The sequence below is a fragment of the Xiphophorus maculatus genome, chromosome 22 (assembly GCF_002775205.1).
Source record: "Xiphophorus maculatus strain JP 163 A chromosome 22, X_maculatus-5.0-male, whole genome shotgun sequence".
NCBI lineage: Eukaryota > Metazoa > Chordata > Actinopteri > Cyprinodontiformes > Poeciliidae > Xiphophorus > Xiphophorus maculatus.
Window position 1 is genome coordinate 2856510 of NC_036464.1, and position 23004 is coordinate 2879513.

Here is a 23004-nt window from a genome sequence, read left to right on the forward strand (position 1 = left end):
TTTTCACAATTTAACAACTGAATCTAAAAATATTATTACTGAATTAGAACCAGCAACAAACCTCATAACTCCTGATTTAATAACCATTTTCCTGTTGATGTGAAAATTCATTTAAAACCCTGGGTTTTAAATCTCCTTCCTACACGACTGAATAATTAAAGAAATATGTTTGGTTTGAAAAGCTGGAGTCTCTGTTCACTGGCTGGAAAAACAGTTAAAGTGACAGTAAAGTTTAGTCAATTTCACAAGGTTTAGTTCTGTCATCTTTACGCTTTAAAAAATTCTTTTAGAAAAATAAAACTGCAATTCTTTGGTATGTTATAAAACAAGCAGAGTGAGACATCCTTGCATATTTCCTCCTCTGTGTAAATTGCCGACCAGTTATTTGGACGGGCTTTTATTTTGAAATCAACACCAAAGGCGACTCTGCCTCCCTCTAGTAGCAATAAATATAAATATAGACTGAGGATTGTTGCAATAATTGTCGGTTAAAAGTGAATCATTGTGATTTTGAAATCTGCAGCTCAGATTAGTCAGAAACCTGAAACAGGAACTGAATAATGTCAGAACAGAAAGAATACTCCTTATTTTCAATTATTTAAATGTTTTCCATGGTTGAATGAAGCTGGTTTCTTACTGACCAATGAATGATTGGATTTCAAAGAATGAAGCGACCAGGTAATTGTGTTTGAGGTGCTCTCTTTATTCGTTTTATCCACCTGTTCACATGAGACCAGGCAGCTTTAATTCAAACGGTGTGGTTAGCACTTCTCTGTCTAAACTAACACCGACATGCTGCCACACGCTGCTCTGCATGCACACTGCATTCACCCTGAAAACAAACCGTATAAAAGGACGAGACGGAGTAAAAACTCAACACACATCATGTACCAGTCGCTCCGAGCGAGGCGGAGAAAAAACCGAGTCCGACACGAACGGAGCTGCTGAGGAGAAAAGGCACAAAGACTCGCTCTGAACGACTCGGACCTACGCACAGAAACTCTAAAATAATCTTTAAAAAAGAATCAAACATTCAGTGAAACAGAGTTCACACTGCAGAACTTCAGACTGTTTTAGTTCCTTAAATCACCACTAGAGGCGCTACAACCAGACAGAACCTAAAAATGGGAGAATGTTGTTATGAGGACAAAGAGAATTTTACAAGAAAAAGGTTGTAATAATACGAAAATAAAGTCAAAATATTATCAAAATAAGTCGTAATAATATGAGAAAGAAAGTATATGACAATACTCAAAATAATTTGAAAATAAAGTCAGAATATCACAACAAAAAAGTCCTACAATAAAGTTTAAACAATACAAGAATAATGTCATATTTTCACAATAAAGTTGTAATAATACAAGAATAGTCTAAAAACACCAGAATAGAATCATAATATTACAAGAACGTTGCAATATCGCAAAAATAAATTCACAATAATATAAGAATAAACTCATATTAGCAGAAAAAAGTTGTATAAACGACTAATACCAGAAAAAAAATTAATAATATGAAATTAGTCATATTACAAGAAAAAGGTCGAACAACCATAAGGTTGTAATAACACCAGAATGACGTCATAATATTATCAGAATAAAGTCATGATTTTCTGGGAGCTGACATGTAAAGTCAGTCTTAGCGCTGCGTTAACATGAGGAATGTTCAGCATGTTATGAAGTTATGCTTTGGTATCCATTTAACAAATAAGGAAATAATATTTTAAAATTTATTATCAGGACTTTGAATCATTTAATCTATTTAGGAAAAAGAATCACAGACTGGCTGAGAGGGTCACATCAAATCTTCACTACTCTGCCCAAACTTTGCTCCAATTTAAACATTTTCTCATAATTTTACGACTTTCTTCTGGTAATATTATGAGTTATCTCTGCAAGTTAAAAAATTGTATTCTGGCCCTCACACTCCGTCGTACTGAACTGACTCGTCTCACGTTTTTTCAGGTGGATTTTGGCGACACCTGTGGTCGCTGAAGGTACTGCTGCCGGCTCTTATAATAATCTGTTGGCATGGCCTAAACAAACACGGATCAGAAATCATTCTGGTTTTGTTTTGCTCCAAAAATAATACAAATTTAAATTATGATCTGACTTTAGTTACGTTTTTTGTTTTTCTTGGCTTGGTGTGGCTGCAGTTTCTTCAGCGGCCAGTAGAGGCTGCTATAAAAACGTTTATGAGTATAAATCCATAAATAAAAAGCATTTTAGCCCAATAATTAGCAAAAACCTTGTTAACGAACAGCTTTCATGATTTCTGTGAGAACCAAATTACAGAGTCCGATCAGAAAACACAAACCAGTTGTTACAAATATACAACGAGAATTAAAGTCAAAATAACTTTCAAACATTGTTTAAAATTGTTGTGTAGCTGAATTACATCCCAGGATATAATGCAGACCTGAAATATTCATATCAGGTCTCTGGCAGCAGGTTTCTGTTTTCTGAACAGCTACTCAGCCAACGCAGCGGCGGATTAGCAAACATAGCATTTGATATTTAATATTCGCCTCTATGCAGATGATTCTGTCCTGTTGGACGATGTTCTTTCTGGTTGACAGCAGAGGTCTGGATATTAAAAGATACCTGCTGGTGCTTATTAACTAAAAGAAGCAGCAGAGATGGAGGTTAAAGATAGAACTAATTGCAATTCTTCTACTAGCCACCAGGAGACGCTAAAACAGTATTTATAGTTAGCAGCATGGTTTCTGTGGTCCAAAATAATCTCAGTTCCAACCTTGAATCTTCTGGATTAGAATCTGGTTTCTGATCCAGATTCTGATCAAACTTTCAGATTTACCGCTCCTCTAACTACAGCAGATAGTGGAGAGATGATTGTCTCTACACTCACTGCTGTCTGGATTATTTCTGTTTATGTGTAATTTACCTGAAGCTGCAGCCTCTTCTAATCCAGAGGAAGTGGTTCTGAAGTTCTGCAGTATGAACGGACCCATTACACCCGAGCGTCTGATCTGCAGCAGCTCAGATACGTTTACAGTTCAGATAGAAAAAATCTAAAATAAACACTTCAGAATACACTCAGCGATCAATAAATAGAAAAGGTTCCAGTTAAAGACGGAGGCGGATCGGCGCCATCAGCTCAGTCTGCAGCAGCGCCCCCTGCAGGTCCAGGAAACGCCTCCGTATCGTTTCCTGGATGTTTGTCCTGTTGGGTCTGAGATGAAGCTGCTGCAGACAGAAAAGCTTCACAGCGGAGAGTTTCTGGATCTGATGCTGTTCAGTCAGTGATCAGAACCAGAACCAGAACCAAACTCCTCTTGTTGAGCTGAACGCTTCTTTATACGTAATAAAAGTCATAAAGTCAAACAGGCACTTCTGCAGGTTGATTAAAAAATAAAAACAGAAAATTATGATTTCTGTCTAGAATAAATAAGATGGCACAGATTTAAAATCTAAAACTTTGTGTTAAAACATCAAACTTTATTAAACGACTAAAAGTGACGTTAAAAATCATTTGTTTTCCAGCATCAACCCATCGTCTGTAACTTGAGGGATTACGTTGCCCTGCAGGCGCAGCATGGAGCCGGCTGTCTCTGACCTGACCCCCGGTCACCTGCAGCAGCAGGACTTCCTGTCTGGAAGCAGAATCATCATCATCATCATCATCAATAGCAGGCGGTTAGCACGGCGGCTGCTCGGTCAGCTCAGCTCTACACGTTGATGGCGTGGGCGTGCTTCTTGCACAGAGGCTTGTCCTTCTTGGAGTAGAAGGGTTGACCCTCCAGGTTCACGTGGCACACCTGCAGAGACAGCAGCACTTAGGGGACGGCCTGACCTCTGACCTCTGCCTCTGAGCCGGCTCTTACCGCGCACACGAAACAGGTGTCGTGCCAGGTGTGTCCCAGAGCCTCGATGAACTTATCTCCAGCCTCCACCGGGAAGTCGCAGCCGTGACACTTGGTGCTGAACAGAGCGACGTAATCTGACAGAGCAGACGGAACAGCGCTAAGCTGCTAACGCGCTAACATGCTAGTATTTGCTGCTAAACTGCTAAACAAGGTCATGGACTTCCAGCAAATTCACCATTTTTATTCCAAGGATCAAGGATGCTGAAGCTACAAGTGGATCAGTCAGAACCAGTGGTGGGAACACTTCTGCTAATCTGCTAATAGCAAAGGTTTGGGCTCAGAGCTTTAGTGTTTTTGCTAACTTAGCACACTTAGCTTCTCCTAAATTCATTTTTATGGACACAATTTAAATTCAAACAGCAGATAAATTCAGATTTATCATTGGCTTTAGCATTAGCTTCCACTATTTACTATGATGGCGTTCCACTTTAACAATAGCGAAACTACATCATTTTTATGATTAGCGCTTTAGAGTTAGCTAACTTTTTAGTTAGCAGCACCACCAGCATTGAAATTAAAATGATCACAGATCAGTTTATGAAACAAATCTTCATCTCCATAACAACGAAAACGGCTGCTCTCGACCAACTTCCTACCGATTAATAATCTAGTTTCTCCTCCACTTTAACCAGCAGCACCTGTCAGGACCATGAGGACCATGAGGACCATGAGGACCATTAGGACCATGAGGACCATTAGGACCATGAGGACCATGAGGACCATTAGGACCATTAGGACCATTAGGACCATGAGGACCATGAGGACCATTAGGACCATTAGGACCATGAGGACCATGAGGACCATTAGGACCATGAGGACCATGTCCCCCGTTTGTGGACATTAAGCCTCCAGTATAAACCCGGTTCTGCCCCCAGAGCGGCCCGCTGTACCTTTCTCGCAGTACGGCTCCCCGTCCTCCATGTGGAACAGGCTGTTTCCAAACGGTTTCCCGCAGGCGGCGCACACGAAGCAGGTGGTGTGCCACGTCTGCCGCAGGGCGTGCATCACTTCCTGCAACAGCATGTGGTCATTATTTCACTCAGAAAACACCAGAGGCAACAAACCGCAGAGGAAATACTAACCAAGGCCTCAGAAATTCAAAAATCAGAAAAATAAACTATTGTAATGTTAAAAGGAGACGTACAATGCAAAATTCTATTTTTTTTAGCCCTTAAATATATTTTTCATATACTTTGAGTTTCTAGAAAAGCATAGATTATGAATCTGCTCTCTGCATAGATTTCTCTATTTTCTGTTTGGATTTCTCACCAACCAATTTCACAAATCTGCCATTTTCATTTCTTGCAGTAATTTTGTAGTCCAAGTTGAAGGATGTTGAAACTACAAATGGAGGTCAAAATGTTTGGTTGTTGGTGAATTAAGAGATGTAACTCGTTACAATCGTCCTCCAGCATCAGAACCTCTTCATAGTACCAGGTTAGATGTTATTTCTCTTGGAAATGTTCCCACATCAGAGGAGGAGTTTCTATTTGTGAAAAGACAAAACGCTTCAGTAACCTCCGCTAGCATGAAGAGGATTCACCAAAACACTGACGGTCAGTTCCTTCTGTCTGTGGAAACGGCCACGCAGCAAAGAGGAAGCCACAAATAAAACTTTAATTCAGACATGAATTATTGTGTTGCTATGACATCATTGCTTTGCTAGCAGTAGCATCATGTCTTCTGCTATTGCTAATGTTAGCTCTGTATGCTAGCGGTTAGCTCCCTGAGGACGAAGCCATCCTGCATGTTTCTCGTTGTTTTTGCCATTTTTGAGTTGCATTCAGTGACATTCTTGGTGCTAGCATTAGCATTAGCTGGCTTGCTAACTATGTGGAGACTTTGTTAACAAACATGTTCATTCATGTTAGCAGTGTTCCCATTTCGATCAGCTCAGAGCTTTAAAGTCAAAACACGTGCAATGTGACTTTCTAACCACTACATTAGAAAGTCAGGATGACCTATGACCCCTGGTCTGCCTCACCCCCATGATCTTGGTGTTGCAGCGGGCGCAGGTTGGAGCGAAGAACTCCTCGTAGCAGTTCTCACAGTAGACGTTGTTCTGCTCCTCCACGAAGCTGACGTCGGCCAGGGAGACGTGGCAGTAGTGGCAGTTGAACTCCTCGGGGTGCCAGGACCGGCCGAGGGCCACCAGGAAGGGGCCCCTGGGGACCACAGCAACACCGTCACACACTATGGACCGTAACGAGCCGCTCTGATGAACGCCGAGCCCCGTACCTAATGACGCTGTTGCACGCTGAACACAAAGGCGTGCGGCTGCTGGCGGCAAACCTCTCTGCTCTTTGAGCCACACCCCTTGCCACAGGAAGGAAAGGGGCGGGGCTCGGTGTGACAGGGGCGGGGCTGGGAGTGGGCGGCCCGGCGGGGGACGGGTTAGGGATGTACGCCGGCGGGGGCGGGGCCGCCTGAGGAAGCGGCTGGACCTTCATGGAGGAGGAGGTGGTCTTTCCAGGGTCGAACTTATCGGCGAAGTTGGTGTCGGTCACCCAGGGCGGTCGGTTGGCGGTGGAGGAACCCGGAGGAGGAGCGGCAGGGGGCGGGGCCGGCGCGGCTGCTGCAGGGCGGGGCTGGGGCGGGACTGGAGCTGGAGCCACAGGCAACATGGTCGTTGGCATACCGTCTGATAGCATCACAAGCTGAACAGAGACCTTTTACCCAACACAGACGGCCTAACTCTGGAAGAGCTTAGCGCATTTAGCTTCAACTAAGGTACATCCTAAAACACTAATTTACTTGAGTATTTTTTTTTTAAACTTTCAGTTGAATAAAGTTTGACATTTTGCTGAAGTTTTAGTTATCGACTGTTTGGAATTTTTCCAGTTTGTTTATATTCTTGCTCTTATTTTGAAGTCTGTTTAAGCAGCAGTTCCATTTCCTGTCCTCATAATGGTGGAGAACATGAGGTAGAGACATGATTTGCTACCCAGAATGCATCACTGCAGAATAGTAAACAGTCTAACATGTCCTATCCTTTGTCCTGTACTGTAAGGACAGCATCAGAGGCTAAATTAGTATCAGAGGCTAAAATAGCATCAGAGGCTAAATTAGTATCAGAGGCTAAAATAGCATCAGAGGCTAAATTAGTATCAGCGCTAGCAAAACTCAACAACTATAAAACAGAAGCTAGGAGGAGAAATAACTCTGGTTTCAGCATTAGCTTCTCCTAAATCCAGTGTTATCTTTTAAATAAGCTTCTGCTGCATACAGTGACGGTATAGCACTAGCAATTAGCATGGTTAGCTATGTAGCTAGTAGTACCTAGTAGTGTACTGGATTGGTTCCTGAACTCAACATGACCTTAACTTCTGCTGAAGCCTTTTGAGACTCTGAGCATCAGCGATGGTGACCTCTGACCTTCACGCTGACTGCCAGGTGTTCTGGTTACGCCTGATATCTGCTGATGTGCGCCCTCTGGTGGCCGCCACATTCATGCTCCCTCACCTGGCTGGGAGGGGAAGATGCAGGCCGTGCTGACCACCTTCGGGGGGGCGGAGCCAACGGGGATCTCGATGGAGCTCTGCTGGGTGGGCGGGGCTTGGAGTGGGGGGGGCTGCTGGTAGAGCGGGGGCATCGGCTGGAACTGCTGCGGCATTGCCTGGTACTGCTGAGGGGGTGGAGCCTGGTGCGTGGGCGGGGCCATCCCGTACTGGCTGGAAAAGCACAGAAACGCATTGAGGTCGAAGGTTCAACTCCCACAGCAAAATCTTCATCTGAAGGAGGAGTCTTCATCACAGACTGTCCTCTGATTGGTCAGGCTACAGAGCCTCTGATTGGCTGTTTGGAGTGACCAGGTAGTGATCTCTCTCTCCATCCATCCCAAAGTTTCTTCATTAATATTTCTGCCTCTTTAATCGACCAATCAGCTCAGCAGGTGCCCTGATGTCCCACTCTCTGTGAAACACGTAAACGCACCGCCTCTCTCTCTGCAGACTGAAATCCACAGGAAAACTCCCAACACTTCCTCACCTCTGACCTCTGACCTCTACTGCGTCCTGTCAACCTTCTACATTCACATCAACAAGCTGCTGATGATCTGCTGAGTTTCATCCAATCAGAGGACAGATGATCTGCTGGGAGCAGGAATGTTTCAGGATGGATCCAGACTGGGAGCAGCAGCTGGATGTTGGATCAATGTGATTAGAGCTTTATTAGATCTGGAGCGGCGAGGAAGAGGAGGAGGAGGAAGAGGTCAGACGTTCCTCCATGACATCATCTCCATGTTAGACTCCTCCTCAGATCTTTTACTGTTGTTTTAAATTCTGAATCCTTTTTGGATCTAATGGTAAAATGTGTTATAATCCATCATAATCAATGTTATTAATTTTTAACCAAGGCTGATTATTATGTTTATCCTTGGAAAATATTGTGGACTTTGGGATTTTCTCCTTCAAAAACATCTTTTATTTTGGCAAAAACAGGCAAAAAAAATTTTGTTCTCATAAACATATATATATATATATATATATATATATATATATATATATATATATATATATATATATATATATATATACAGTACATATATATATATGTATATATATATGTACTGTATATATATATATATATATGTATTTATATATATATATATGAAAGATTTAATGCAGTGAAAGTTAAATATTAATCTTTATTACAGTTTAATAAAAGGTGTTGTTTTGTGACATTAAGGTTTAAACTGTGAAGTTAATTAAATTTTTCTTCAAGGGTTAAAGCTTCTGAATTAATATTGTTAGAAATCAATAACCAAACAATATTAAATAATGTTTGTTATTTTTCTTGCAGGATTTCACATAAAAGCACAGGAACATCAGAAATATTAAAACTGTAAACTCTCCTGTTTCTTACTGTTTTGAAGCTGACATTTGAACATTTCTGCTGTTTCATAAGGAGTTAAATGAACTGAAGGTTTATTAAACTGTTTCCAGCAGGAAGTCGACCTTCATGTGGATCTAATCTGCTTCCTCTTCCTCCCAGAGACAAAATAAACTCTCTGGAGGAAACAGCCGACCTCTGCTGCCATCGATCCAGGATGAGTGGAGCCTGGAGGATCGATGGATTAATGGAGGATGATGAGCACAGAGCCGGGGGCGGCGGCGGGCGGAGCCTGTTACGTCACATGATGCTTCTCTGCTGTTTCTGCCTCCAGAGAAACTCGGACTGAAGGATTTCACATTCAGAGAATCGGTTTCCATCCTCGGGTTTCGGGTCAGCATGAGGATAACCTCAGGAAGTCGATGAGATTTTAGGTTCAGAGATTCATAAAAATCAAACGGAAGCAACAGGAGACCTGATGACAGAGAAACTTTACATTCTGCTCAGGTTTCTAACTTCCTGTGTCTGTTGCCATGGTAACTGATGCTAGAAACCCGGCAGCACAGAGACGGTTTATTATAAAATATTAAGTTTTATTAATGTTTGTCTGCTATGTGTTTATTTTAGTTTTCCTGTTAAAATAAAGTGAGGCGACTGAAACACCTGATGTGTTCTCCGGGTCAGAACCTCTTCATGGTTCACACAGAGAAGACTGATCCACTCTGGATCTGTAGCTCTATGCTCCCATCATGAGGTTCTGACATTCTGGATCTATTTTGGATCCGTTTTCGTCTCGGTTCCAGAGATCCAGTGGATCCAGATCAGTCTGCAGAGCAGCGGCTCCCCCTGCTGGCCACACACACTCACTGCATGCAGGTGGAGAAAAGCTGGACCTCTGATTGGTCAGGGTGAGGTTTGGGTCAGTGGGGGTGGGATGGGGGGTGGGCTAAGGTGAGGAGGCGGAGTCTACCTGCTCCTCTTCATCACCTCCTCATCCTCATCCTGCTGCTGAGCTGGAAGCAGAAATAAAGAACCAATTGATCGCTCCGCCTTTCTCCTCCAGAACCAGCAGAACCAGCAGAACCAGACCTACTGGGCTCAGTGTGGGTCAGGTGGGCCAGCAGCTGGAAGGTCTTAGACTGGGCGCTGCGGCGGCTCCAGTCGTTCTGGTTCTGGTCTGTGGTCCGGACCGCCTGGTAGACCGGAGAGGCGCTGTCCACCAGCCGGTCGCTAACAGAGACACGACTGTAACCAGAACCGAACCGGGTCAGGAGCATCGATCAGTCCCAGAGCTGGAAGAGCTCCGGATCCTCAATCTGAGTGGGTTAACTGGTTTAACTGGTTTAACTGGGTTGACTGGTTAAAGACACACTGACTGGACTTGATGCTTAGTGATGGGAAGAGGAAAAAAATCAGGAAGTGACCAGAGGAGAAACCGGATCAGAACATTCAGAGTTTTTCTCTTCTGTCGACATTTTTCACCTCCAGACCTCAGGGTCAATCTTAGGTCATTCAGGGTCAATCTCAGCTCTTACAGGATCTCACGTGTTTCTAATTAAAGATAAAATAAAGTAGGATCAGGCTGAGAAATATTTTAGAATAAAGTTATAATTTTATGACAACTCCTCCAAGAAAAATTATTAAAAATAAAATAAGACATTTTGAGCACCTTGTGAAATTATATTTGGTATCAATTTAATAAAAAAGAAAACGTTTAATCTTTTAACAATTCAGCATCAAATTATTATTATTGTCAGTAAAAGTTTGAAACGACGGAGTCTGAAATCCTGACAAACAATTTTATAACTTTATTTTCAGGAAAATCACATTTTTATTTTGCTGATGTTCTGACTTCATGCTCAGTTTGTTCAGTCTGGCCTAATACTCTCATGTTTTTAAGATTTTCTGGTTTGTTTTCTAAAAGTTTTTGTCTTTTTACACATCAGAAATTATTTTAATATGAGTTTTTATTGTTTGTTCTAAATATAAATAATTAGTAATAAAAATCAGTTTCTGTATTTTCTGTCCATCACAGTGAAATAAGAAATGAAGGGAACCACGACAGCAGAACCTACAGGCCAACCAAAGCTGATCAGAACCAGAACCAGAACATTACTACAGAACTGAAACCAGGAAAGAACCAGAACAAAAACAACCTGATACCAGAACAGAACCAACACCATCAGAGCATCAGAACCGTCTGTTATGTCCTGATATTTTGGGTGATTATTGATCCTTCCGACAGCAAAGGTCATCAAGAAGAGCAACCAGAACCAGAGTCTGGATCTCCTAGAATTCACAGAACCAGAACCAAGAACCCAGCAGAGTGAGAAGTCAATAAACGGACCTTTGAATGAAACAGGAGAATAAAAGCTGAGAAGTGGACGACTGGGCTCAGGCAGTTCAGCTGCTTAGAACTGGACCCAACAGAACCAGAACCTTCATGGAGGTCAGATTTTACCCAAAGCACCGACTTGTCCAAAGAGTTGGACATCAGGCGGCATCCTACCCAGCATCGTGTCCCTTGGACTGCGATTGGCCGGCGATGGTGTCCATGATGGCGTCCTGTGAGTACAGGCTGATGGGCGTGTTGTACTGGGCGTGGATGATGGTGGCCTTCCCGCCTGGACCCGTCACCTCGATGGTCTTCTGGGCCGACAGGCCCGAGTCCTTCAGCACGCCGGGGCTGAAGCCGGCACTGAGGGCAGGACGGACAAGACCAGGAAGACACGGAGGACAGGACGGTTGGACGACTGGGTTTGTGTTTAAAACAAGAAGAAGAACCAACCAGAAAGCTGCATGCTCACAGCAAACACACCACAGGCCCGGTTCACCTCAGAACCAGCAAGCAGGACTGGACTGGAATCAACCAGAACATCAAGACACATAGGAGACGAGTTTGGAACGCATTGGGAACATCTATGGGACGCATCGGGAACATCTATGGGACGCATCGGGAACATCTATGGAACGCATTGGGAACATCTATGGGACGCATTGGGAACATCTATGGGACGCATTGGGAACATCTATGGGACGCATTGGGAACATCTATGGGACGCATTGGGAACGCGTTGGGGACACGTTGGAGACGTGTTGGAGATGCATTGGGGATGCCTTTGGGACACACTGGGGACATCTTTGGGACAAATTGGGAACGCATTTAGGATGCATTGGGAACACGTTGGGGATGGGTTTGGGACGCATTGGGATGCGTTTGGGGAAGCATTTGGGACTTATTGGGGACGCGTTGGATACGTGTTAAAGATCCGTTGGAGACTCATTGGGGACACATTTGGGAAACATTGAGGACACATTGGAGATGCATTGGAGACGTGTTTGGGAAGCACTGGGGACGTCTTTTGGACGCATTGGACAATGCATTGGGGATGGGATTGGGGAAGCGTTTGGGACTCAGTGGGGACACATTGGGGACACGTTGGAGACGTGTTGGAGATGCATTGGGGACGCCTTTGGGACGAATTGGGGACGCATTGGGAATGGGATTGGAGACGCATTGGGGAATTATTTTAGACTTATTGGGGACGCGTTGGATACGTGTTAAAGATCTGTTGGAGACTCATTGGGGACGTAATGGGGATGGGCTTGGGGAAGAGTTTGGGACGCGTTGGATACGTGTTGGAGATGCATTAGGGACGCATTGGGAACATCTATGGGACGCATTGGGGATACATTGGGGATGGGATTGGGGAAGCGTTTGGGACTTATTGGGGACGCATTGGAGATGCATTGGAGACGTGTTTGTGAAGCACTGGGGACGTCTTTTGGACGTGTTGAAGATGCGTTGGAAACACATTGGGGACGCATTGGGATGCATTGGAAACTCTACTGTAAATCAACATAACTAAATGTCCTCAAATTGATTAGAAAACTATTCGTGAAACCAAACTTGGAACTGAATAAACATCACAAACAAAGAATTAAAACTATGTCCCATTTTCCCAGAACAATTCTGTGACTTTCATCTTTACTTCTAACTGTGGAAAAATCTTTCAATAATAGCAATAACAATAATAATAATAATAATAATTATAATAATGATGCAGCTCATGCACTCGGGCAGCATGCAGTCTGCAGGAAGGTTTTGGGTTTAAAGCTAAAACTAAGAAGTTCTGTTGAACTGGATTTGGTGTAAAACGCTGATTACTGTGATAATCTGACATTGAAACAGAAATAAAAGGGATTAAGAGATTAAACACTGAAACATTTTCTAATCAAGACATTTTCACTCCTAAAAACACTGAACTACCCACTGAGGTTTGTTCCAGCAGCTAAAGATTCGTGCTAATCTACAGACGTCCAGCAGAACCACAGCAAACCGTCAGACACACAGCAGAGACAGGATACTAACTTGGGAGGAGCGGGGCAGAAAACCTTGGAGACAAACAGACGACAGAAACAGAAGAAGAAGAAACATCATCAGAGGCTGAATAAAGGACTTCACATGAAGAAGAAATGCAGATCAGCGTCCTTCAGGAACATCGTCCTGACAGCAGGAGGCGTTCTTCATCAAGAACCTTCAGATCCTCCTCCAAACAGGCCGGTACCACCTGTAATCTGGTTCCAGAAGCTTTAATCTGGTTCCAGAACCAGAACGCGTTGGTTCTCGTTGTGTTTAAACCGGAGCAGCTCCAGACCTCTGGCCCGTTCAGACTGTGGCTGCTGCTGAATCTGACTCCAGGTTTGGTTTCTGGATTAAATGCTGAGCATGTTTTGGTTTAATCCCTCTCTAAGTCAACCATCGTCTATAATTTCAGTTCTGAACCCTTGTGGCGCGTGTTGGGGTGGGGTCAGGTTACCCCTGACCTTTAGAGACGCCCTCGCTCCGACAGGTGTCCGGCCTCGGCGTTGGCACGGTAACCAAACCCAGCTGAAGAATCGCTGCATTAACTGACCTCACTGCTTCAGCTAAACGTTTCATGTCTAAATGTTCTGATCAGGTTTGGTTCCTCCTCCCAGGGGTCAAAGGTCAGCAGCGTTAGTGGCATACTCTCTACGTACCCCGCCTGCATGGCCGCCATCTCCCTCAGAGTCTCCTCTGAGTACAGGCCGATGGGGGAGTTATACTGCCCCCGGTGGCGGGGGCTGGGCGCCGCGCCGCTCCTTCCTGGAGAGCCAGCCGCCGCAGGCTGGGGCGGCGCGGACGCACGGCCGTTTACCTGCGGCGCCGGGCGGAGGAGGAGACATGAGGGGTCATCTGAGAGACAGACTCACAGCAGGACTTATCCAGTTTAAAACTAAAATCACACTTTGTTAAAAAATATAAATCTGGACCATATTTAACGATTCGCTTGGTATATTTTATCTTCAAACTATCAGATTTATGTTGAGGATTTTTGGTGCAACTGAAACCCCTTTCAACGATTTAACGGCGAAGGTTTTATTCTAACCCAAAACATTTACATTCAGTCTGTTTCCCTGCTGATGGTCCGGTTGACCCGGTTGAACCAGAACATCTGCTCCACCTCCAGCTGCTGTGGTTCTGAGTCAAACCAAACTGTTCCCCTCCTGGCCTGTGGGGGCGCTGCACCAAGAACCACTGAAGGAAACGACACAAAAACCTCTGAAGTCACTGAGAGCAACTTCCTTCTTCACCAGATGGAAACAAGATGGAGGCGTCAGATTTTTCTCTTTAGTCTTTGGCTGAAGACCAGGAGCCATTTCTGCTGCTAGGCGCTAGGCTAACGTTAGCTTTGGTTGTATTTACCCAGAATGCCCTGCGCTGCTGGGAAAGATTCATCCGACATTGTTGCTTTAATTTAAATCTATCAATTTTCTATTGTTTGATTATTGGTGCAGCAGACAGATTAATAATCCAGCAGTAGAAATAGATCAACTGTCTCCGTTCATTTAATCTCAATCTCGTTGTAATCTGTTGATGACAATGACAAATAAATCTTATCTTATTTTTAATAAATCTCAAAACATCAGAGTATTGTGAAAAAGTTTAATATTTCTCACCAGTCATCTCAGAAAGTGAAAAACATTTTAAATAGATTCATCTCACAGAGACTAAAATATTTTAAGCCTTTATAAGTTTTATTGATTATGGCTTCAGGTAAAGAAAACCTAAAATTCATTTTCTCAGAAAATCTGAATATCAGATCAGACTGATGAGAAACGGATGTTTTAAGAATAAATGCGAAGTTTCTGTAAAGTACGATCACCTCTATGACTTGGTTGGGCCCCTCAGTTAATCTCCATGGCAACCAGTCAGCTGCAGCCATAATCATTACATCACTGTGAGAGACGACTGGTGAGACGTTTCCACTTTAATGCAACAGTTTAGACCACGTGTCAAACTCCAGTCCTCAAGGGCCGCTGTCCTGCAACTTTTAGATGTGCCTCTGCTGCACCACACCTGAATAGAATAATTAGGTCATTAGCAAGGCTGGGAGAACTGGTCTACACAAGCAGGAGGTAATTAAGACATTTCATTTCAGCATTTCGTACCTGTGGCACATCTAAAAACTGCAGGACAGCGGCCCTCGAGGACTGGAGTTTGACACCCCTGGTTTAGACCTTCTGCTGCACGAGGTTTTTATAGCCATTTGTAGCAGTTCCTCATGTCGCCACTGGAGGCAGCAAAGAGTTTCTGAACCATGAGCAGCTGATGCTTCAGTGAAGCTGTAGTCAGGGGGCGGAGCTACCTGCTGGTGAGGGATCATGGGAATCACGGCGTCCATTCTGGGCAGCGCCATGGGAACGGGACGCTTCGACCTGCAGAGGAAAAAACATGAGAGCGCTGCTGGTTCTGCAGGTGAGGCGACTTCAGGTAACCCTGAGGTGACCTCAGGTGACCTCTGGTCCTCACTTGGTCATGGTGAGCGCCAGGCTGTGGTGCGCCATCTTGATCTTGTTCTGGGCCTCCAGGTGGGTCATCCCCTCGGTGCTGACGCCGTCGATGGCCACGATGACGTCGCCCTGGATCAGGTTCCCCTGCGCCGCCTTGCTGCCCGGCGAGATCTGTCTCAACAAACAGAACCGGGCCAGAACGGGTCAGCGCCACGACAGATTACCGCTGGCGTTCCAAGAAACAATCAGTGGAATGAGAACAGATCGATTTATCATCCGTTCACTCAGATTACTGTAATCTGGGGACAAATAATCTCACTGGGAGACAGAACCAGGTCAGAGTGGGCTGAGAGGGGAGAACCGGACCAGAACCTTCCAGGTGAACATGACCTGTCAGAAGTCACCTTTAACCTCCAGCATGACGTCATCACGTGGAAACCTCCAGAACCTTTCAGAACTTCTCTGACCCTCCAGAACCTCGTGACCCCAGCTCAGCTCCTGGTCCGATTGGCCGCCGGATTAATCAGAACCAGATCATGGAGTTTAACAGGAAGCTGCTCACTGAGCCCGAACAATGCCGGGCCTGTGAGGCGGCACTGCGGCCCGGTTCCACAGGAGCCTCTCTGACCCACATACGGGTCGCAGCCTGCATGGCTCACATTTCTGGGCCGCCGGGGATTGGCCCAGAGACGAACCGGGTCGGACCGGACCGGCCGCCATGAGCCCTGGTTCTGGTTGGTTCTGATCAGCTGGTCCAAAACGTTTCAGCTCCTAACATTCTGTCTGGTTCTGCTCATTTAGAGTCGTGCAGATCAGATTCATACATTTCTCTGGTAATTTAATCTGAATAAATTCATTTATTTTGCTTCCATTAATCCCTGAACAGGAAGAGAAGAATCATAATTTAACAAATAAAGTTTATTCTTATTCACCTCTAAACATAAAACCAACAGGAAGCTGAAATATAGAGAAACTGAAATATTTATAAACTCACATCAAAACATTTTTCATGTTTTAATAAAGTTATCATCAGATATTTGATCTAGTTTCAGTTCAGGGTTAAATCAGTTATTTTAACTAGTTAATCTACCTGAAGCTCTTTGTTGAATTTTTTAAACGTAATTTTATAATATTTAATATTCCTGTCACTGTTTCTCGTTTCCATGACGATCAGGTTTCTGGATCATTCATGGTCAATTATTATTTTTTAAATTATTTTGTGTTCATATTATACTGTAGTGACCACCACTAATTAAAAGCTAGCTATGCTAACCCTAAAGCGCTAATCATAACCATTAGTTCTGCTAATGCTAAGATGCTAAATTGCTCATTTCAGCCACTGACTGTGCAGATCAGCTCCGCGCTCAGTGAGCGGCCATGTTTTATCCAACATGGCGGACAGAGCAGCTGCTTCTTCTTCTGCTGTGACCTTTAAGACGTTATTGTTGTTTACGTCCTGCAGCAAACGTTTAATCTAGTTTCTGACCTTTTAATCCCTGATGTCCCATTATGCAGTGATCTACGGCGTTCTGGCTCCGACATGAAGGGTTCTGGTTCTGGTTCTGGTTAGGTCCTCTGGTTCTGGGATGGATTCTCTCTCAATAATCTAATATTTCTGATTTATGGCCTTAAATCTGATCTGCTTAGCTTTAACCCGGAGGTCTAAAACGCTTTAAAATCAGTAAATATTTATGATGTTTCTGTATTTGTTTGGTATAAAACTGGTGGGTTTCCTTCTGACCTCTGACCTCTTCACTACAGGATCCACCTGGATCCCTGCAGGTCTAATTTGGGCTCTGCGGATGTGGGATGCCCCCGCTGCTGTAATGGGAGCTGTGGGAGCCGCTGGCCGTGTCAGCGCCGCGCTACAGCACGGCTCCGGTTTCCTCCGGCTCGCCTTTCACTGTAAAGTTTACAGAGCAGCTGAAGACGGAGCTGCAGGAAAAGCGACGCCTGCAGAGCAGAGAGCCGCTGCGCTCTGCTGCTGCAGCACAAACATGAAACAAAAACCAGCAGAAATCAGAGGGAAGCTGCATCATCACACAATACAGGAGAGAAGAAATTCACTGGATCCAGTTCAGCTGATGGACAAACCAGTTTAAAGGGAAACCAGTTCAGATGTTTGTAGAAATGTTTTAACATTTAATTGGTAAAACGTAAATATGTAACTCGCTAATTAAATATTTTGCTTTAAACTGTGACATTTATGAATGAATGAATCACATGGTGAACGTATGACTGAATAATGAACCCACGTTTTCCTCTGATTAACCCAAATTATAGCTGCTAACTGTTACAATCAGCTGAAGTTCTGCTCAGCAGTTTGGCTAAATGATCCAAATCTGACTGAACTCCTGAACTGGACCACATGGCTGGTTCTGGTTCTGTTAAACTGGTTCATCAGAGCAGCTGGTACCACCTGGTATTCATCAGAGGCGGTTCTGATTCTCTGCAGATGTTCCAGAACTTTCCTTTCTCAAAGGTTTAATTCATCTTGATGAACAGAACCTCTCAGATTTCTGCCTCATATTCATCCAGAACCTTTTACTGGACGGGTTTCCATTCAGAACATAACCCAACAGAACCTTTACACCAGAACTTTCCTGCAGTTTGGACCCATATAAACGAGGAACCAGAGAAAACCTGATGTTTGCTCCAAAAAGGTTCTTCTGGCCCCTGTAGACCGACTGCAGCTTAGCTACAGCGGCCGAAAGCCTGCTGGTTACCATGGCAACATCAACCTTTAGATTACCTGAACCTCCTGCAGACCAGAGCAGAACCACCTGAGGTTCTTCCAGGCTAATTTGGTGGGAATAACTTTGATTTTAAAATGGTAGAACTGTGATGGTTCTGACCCAGAAACAGCTGATGATACCGTTAGAACATTAAATAATCCAGATTAATAAATAAATTATAGAAATGAATTTTTCCAGGAGCGCTTCATGTCTCACTGATGGTTCTGGTTCTCCTGATACCTTCAGAACATTTAAAGTCCAACATCAGTAGAACCTCAAGGCGCCCACATGAGGTTCTGACATCTGAACCAGGTGACCTAGGACCAGAACCAGAACCGAGCTGCTGCTTCCCTCTGGATAAAAATGTCGGGTCCAAATCAATCAGAACATGAGAGGCTTCGTAAGACACCGGTCCACAACAGAACCATCAGATCAAACCAATAAAAAATTCTTTATGACAGAGCGGTTCTACTGGGCCGATCAGAACCTTTCAGAAAACACTCATTTCTAACGACAGGGGTTGCTACTGAGAGCTGGGACACTATGAGTGGAAAGTTCAGTGGAAGGAAAAAGTGTAAACTCAGCTGTTTATCAGAACATTTTGAAGCTTTTCACTCTTCCCTCTGACAAGTTTTAAGGAGACGCTGATTTAAATTTCCAGCAGGACTTGGAACCGACCCACATTACCAGTTTATCACCATGGCAACAGCAGCTAACAGGCCTGACCAGAACCTTGTAGAGAATCTAAGGACTGATGTCAAGAGGAAGAAAGACAGCAGGACCAACGATGCAGATGACCTGAAGGCAGCTAGCAGTGGAGGATACAGTTACGCTACTCCGCTAATAGCAGAGCTAATGTTTCAGTTAGCGGCTATGCTAACTTTGAAAATGTTTACCGCACTTTGCTTCCCCTAAATTAACTGTTCCAAACAGATAATAAAGCATAAATTTGAAGTTTTAGTTATCGACTTAATAATTCTTCAGGTAGTTGGGCGTTTATATTCATGCTCTTATTTTGAAGTTTGTTGTTTCCTCTCCTTGCATTGGTTTATTTTATAAATAAACTGAACTGAACAAATAGCAAGTGCAGAACAAATGAATGAATGAGTTAGCATTAGCAGAACTAATGTTTATGATTAGTGTTTTAGGGTTAGCTTAGCTAATTTCAGTTAGCCGAGCCGACCACTGGTCACTGTCAGAGCAACCTGAGCTTCCAGAACCTCAGCAGAACCACACTTCTGGATTAAAACCGTTTTTATTGTTCTGGAGTTTCCTTCCAGAGTCACCAACAGATGGGCCCAGTAGAACCAGTAGAACCAGCAGAACCAGAGCAGATGTCAGCAGTGAAGACAGAACCGGCTGTTCAGAGACCGAGCTCTGGAAACATAAACCCGGTCCAGTTTTAGAAGCTGCAGCTCTGCTTTCAGGGGCCATGGAGGATTGCCGGGGCCATGGGGGGCCACCAGAGCCATGGGGGGCCACCAGGGCCATGGGGGGCCACCAGGGCTATGGAGGATTGCCGGGGCCATGAGGGGCCACAGCAACAGGCCCGACTCAGCAGGAAGTCCTGGGCTGATGGGGAGCAACAAGCAGCTTCACTGCAACGTCTCCCTGATGATGAAACCGGAGCTGGAGGCTGATTGGTTCAGCAAAGACTCTCAGTCCAACCAGAACCTCTCCAGAAGTATTGACACCCCTCTGCCGGATCGAACCCCGGCGGATCGGACCCCATGCTTACCCTGGAGACGGTCAGCGGCATGTTGAAGTCCTTGCCCCCCTGCAGCCTGAAGCCCCAGGGCCCGGGGCCCGGCAGGGTCACCGTGTAGCAGCTCATTCCTCCAGGCGGGTCCTCGGCTCCGAACCACAGAGACGCTCTGGAAGAGAGGAACCGTCTGAATGGACAGGCAGGAGGAAGGCTGAGGAAGACGAGGCGGTGCGGCGCGGCGCTAAGAATAGTCGGGGATCGCAGCGCGGCATTGCGGGAGGGGGCGCGGGCCGGGAGGAGGGCTAGGACTTATATGGCATGAAAGGAGAGACGGGGAATGCCAGGCTCGCCGTGATTCACCGGGTTAATTTAGACCCTCAGATTCTTCCAGACCCCCAACCCACCGGCTCTACAGGGTCTCCCACGGACACAATCAGGAGCCGGCAGGAAACGTCTCGTTATCTGGAGCTGATAGCGCCGAGAGGTCCGATACGGAAAAGGTCAGCGACAGGAGGCCAAATACCTCAGTTGGAACCAGAACCAGAACCACAGGGACAAGAACCACAGAAGCACTGGACCAGAACCAGTGGGACCAGAACCAGTTCACTGGGACCTCTGGGACCAGAACCTACTGGATCCAGTATGTCTTGTCAGTCAGCGCTGCCCAGCAGTAATCCCTGGTATGCTAGTTGTTAGCCTACCCAATGCTAACAAAAATTTTAATGCTAGCTTAGCCAAAGCTAACACTAGCTGCTAGTGACTAGCATATTCAATGCAGCAGCTTCTCAGGCGGCTTTACTCGTGAACCTGGTTAGTTTTAGGAATGATGCCATCAGTCCAGAACCATCCAGAACCAGGAGTAAAAACGGATCCTCACCAGGTTTCAGTTGGTTTCAGTCTAGATGACCATCATTAAAAAGACCTCGAATAACTGCTATCCCTGATGCTAACCCCAACCTGGATCGTGGATGTAGCATGTAGCCTGTAGCATGTAACCTGTAGCCTGTAACCTGTTGCATGTAGCCTGTAGCATGTAACCTGTAGCCTGTAACCTGTAACATGTAACCTGTAACCTGTAGCATGTAGCCTGTAACCTGTAGCATGTAACCTGTAGCATGTAGCCTGTAACCTGTAGCATGTAGCCTGTAGCATGTAAACTGTAACCTGTAGCATGTAACCTGTAACCTGTAGCCTGTAACCTGTAGCATGTAGCCTGTAGCATGTAAACTGTAACCTGTAGCATGTAACCTGTAGCATGTAACCTGTAGCCTGTAGCATGTAACCTGTAGCCTGTAGCCTGTAGCATGTAGCATGTAACCTGTAGCATGTAACCTGTAGCCTGTAGCATGTAACCTGTACCCTGTAGCATGTAGCCTGTAGAATGTAACCTGTAGCCTGTAGCATGTAGCCTGTAACCTGTAGCCTGTAACCTGTAGCCTGTAACCTGTAGCACGTAACCTGTAGCATGTAACCTGTAGCCTGTAACCTGTAGCCTGTAGCATGTAACCTGTACCCTGTAGCATGTAGCCTGTAACCTGTAGCATGTAACCTGTAGCATGTAACCTGTAGCATGTAACCTGTAGCCTGTAGCATGTAGCCTGTAACCTGTAGCATGTAACCTGTAGCCTGTAGCATGTAACCTGTAGCCTGTAGCATGTAACCTGTACCCTGTAGCATGTAGCCTGTTGTTCAGGGCAGGGAGGCTGATCCCAGAGCAGCTGGTTCTGCTCAGCGTCGAATGTCACCGACTAAGTTTAGAGAGGAATCTGACAGAGATGCTGCTGAGGATCTGCAGGCTTTGGATCCACCCTTCCTCCCAATCGGACCAACCTGTGGACCCTAACAGAGATCCAGATCAATGGTTCTGCAGAACCGGGCCAGCCTCTGAAGGGAAACCACAGAGAGCAGCTGCTCGATCCATCCATCAGGTGTACCTAATAAAGTGGCCCCATCTGAAAGGTCAGACCGGCTGGTAAATGGAGCGTCCCCTCCTCGGGCTCAGGCTGAGTAAAGGTCAGCTCTGCTGCTCCATCAGCCTGACAGAACCGGAGGAACTGGACCAGAACCAGACCAGGAGATCTGGATCAGAACCAGCAGAGCAGCTGACTGGAGAAATGTTTTCAGCCTCTGAACTAAAAGCTGCAGCCTCTCATAGAAACAGGCTGATGACTTTCCACCTGAGCCAGGTAACCCCGCCCCGGCTCTCAGCTCCGCCCAGCAGGGCCGCCCTGTGCACAGAAACCAGCAAACACCCCGAAATCAACCCGAACCTGTCGGGGAGAGTCCAGACCCGGAGCGCAGCTTCGTCCGGTTCGGACAGCAGCTGCCGGGGGGAGGAGGCAGTCTCGGTGACCCGGGGGGAGGAGGGGCGCTGCAGCTAAAGGTGAACGGTACCGTACCTGGCTGGGAGCACGGGTCTGCGGCGGTCCGGGATCCAGCTCCGGTCCCGTCCGAACTCCCTGCCACGGAGCGGAGGGAGACCGGAGGGGGGAGGGGGGGAGGGGGGGAGGGGGAGCTACAGGGGATTTTCATTAACGGGATTTTGATTTAAAGAGGCAGGAGCCTCAGAGCTACTGTAAACAACACACACACACACACACACACACAGCTTCATTAAAACACAAATAATACAGAATTAATATAAACACAAAGTATTCATACGGAGCCCTGTAAGGGACATGGGGAAACCTGTTTTCTGTTCCCTCCAATATGCTGCTCTATTTTGCATACAGTCACAAACGTCAATTTAATATTTCAAACGTATACACATTTAAAGAGCCTCAATGTTTATTCATAACTCTGTCTGTCTGTCAGGCTGAGATGGAAACGGCCCTTTAAACAACACAGTTTAAACTGTCAGATGATTTATTGCCCCCAATAATAACTCAGAAATAGTCCAAATAGTCTGGATGTATTTTTTTATTTCTTTCCTTCTTACGGAAAGTTTCTGTTTATATCAGAGGTTCGTGGTGAATTAATATCCTAAAGAAAAAGATATAAAACTTCAGATATTTCACAACGAAACATTAAGATTC

General features: G+C 45.2%; 1 protein-coding gene across 1 annotated transcript; it reads right to left on the reverse strand.

Moving 5' to 3' along the window:
- Positions 1-682: 682 nt before the first annotated feature.
- LOC102217729 (LIM domain-binding protein 3-like) lies at positions 683-22445 on the reverse strand. Its single transcript, XM_023327732.1, has 12 exons — positions 22369-22445; positions 20003-20138; positions 15549-15700; positions 15385-15454; positions 13086-13108; positions 11223-11411; positions 7346-7554; positions 6122-6488; positions 5868-6048; positions 4774-4894; positions 3842-3957; positions 683-3775 (listed from the first exon to the last, which is right to left on the reverse strand). The coding sequence occupies exons 2-12, from the start codon at positions 20096-20098 to the stop codon at positions 3686-3688; spliced, it is 1614 nt and encodes a 537-aa protein (XP_023183500.1). The 5' UTR covers positions 20099-20138; positions 22369-22445; the 3' UTR covers positions 683-3685.
- Between the last annotated feature and the right edge of the window lie 559 nt (positions 22446-23004).

Coding starts and splice junctions, on each gene's coding strand:
- LOC102217729 (XM_023327732.1), bottom strand. CDS start 20,098: ATGAGCTGCTACACGGTGACCCTGCCGGGCCCCGGGCCCTGGGGCTTC. Junction 11,412..13,085: donor TTCTGCCCCGCTCCTCCCAA/GTTAGTATCCTG, acceptor TCCTGCCCTCAG/TGCCGGCTTCAGCCCCGGCG. Junction 6,049..6,121: donor GCGTGCAACAGCGTCATTAG/GTACGGGGCTCG, acceptor TGTGGTCCCCAG/GGGCCCCTTCCTGGTGGCCC.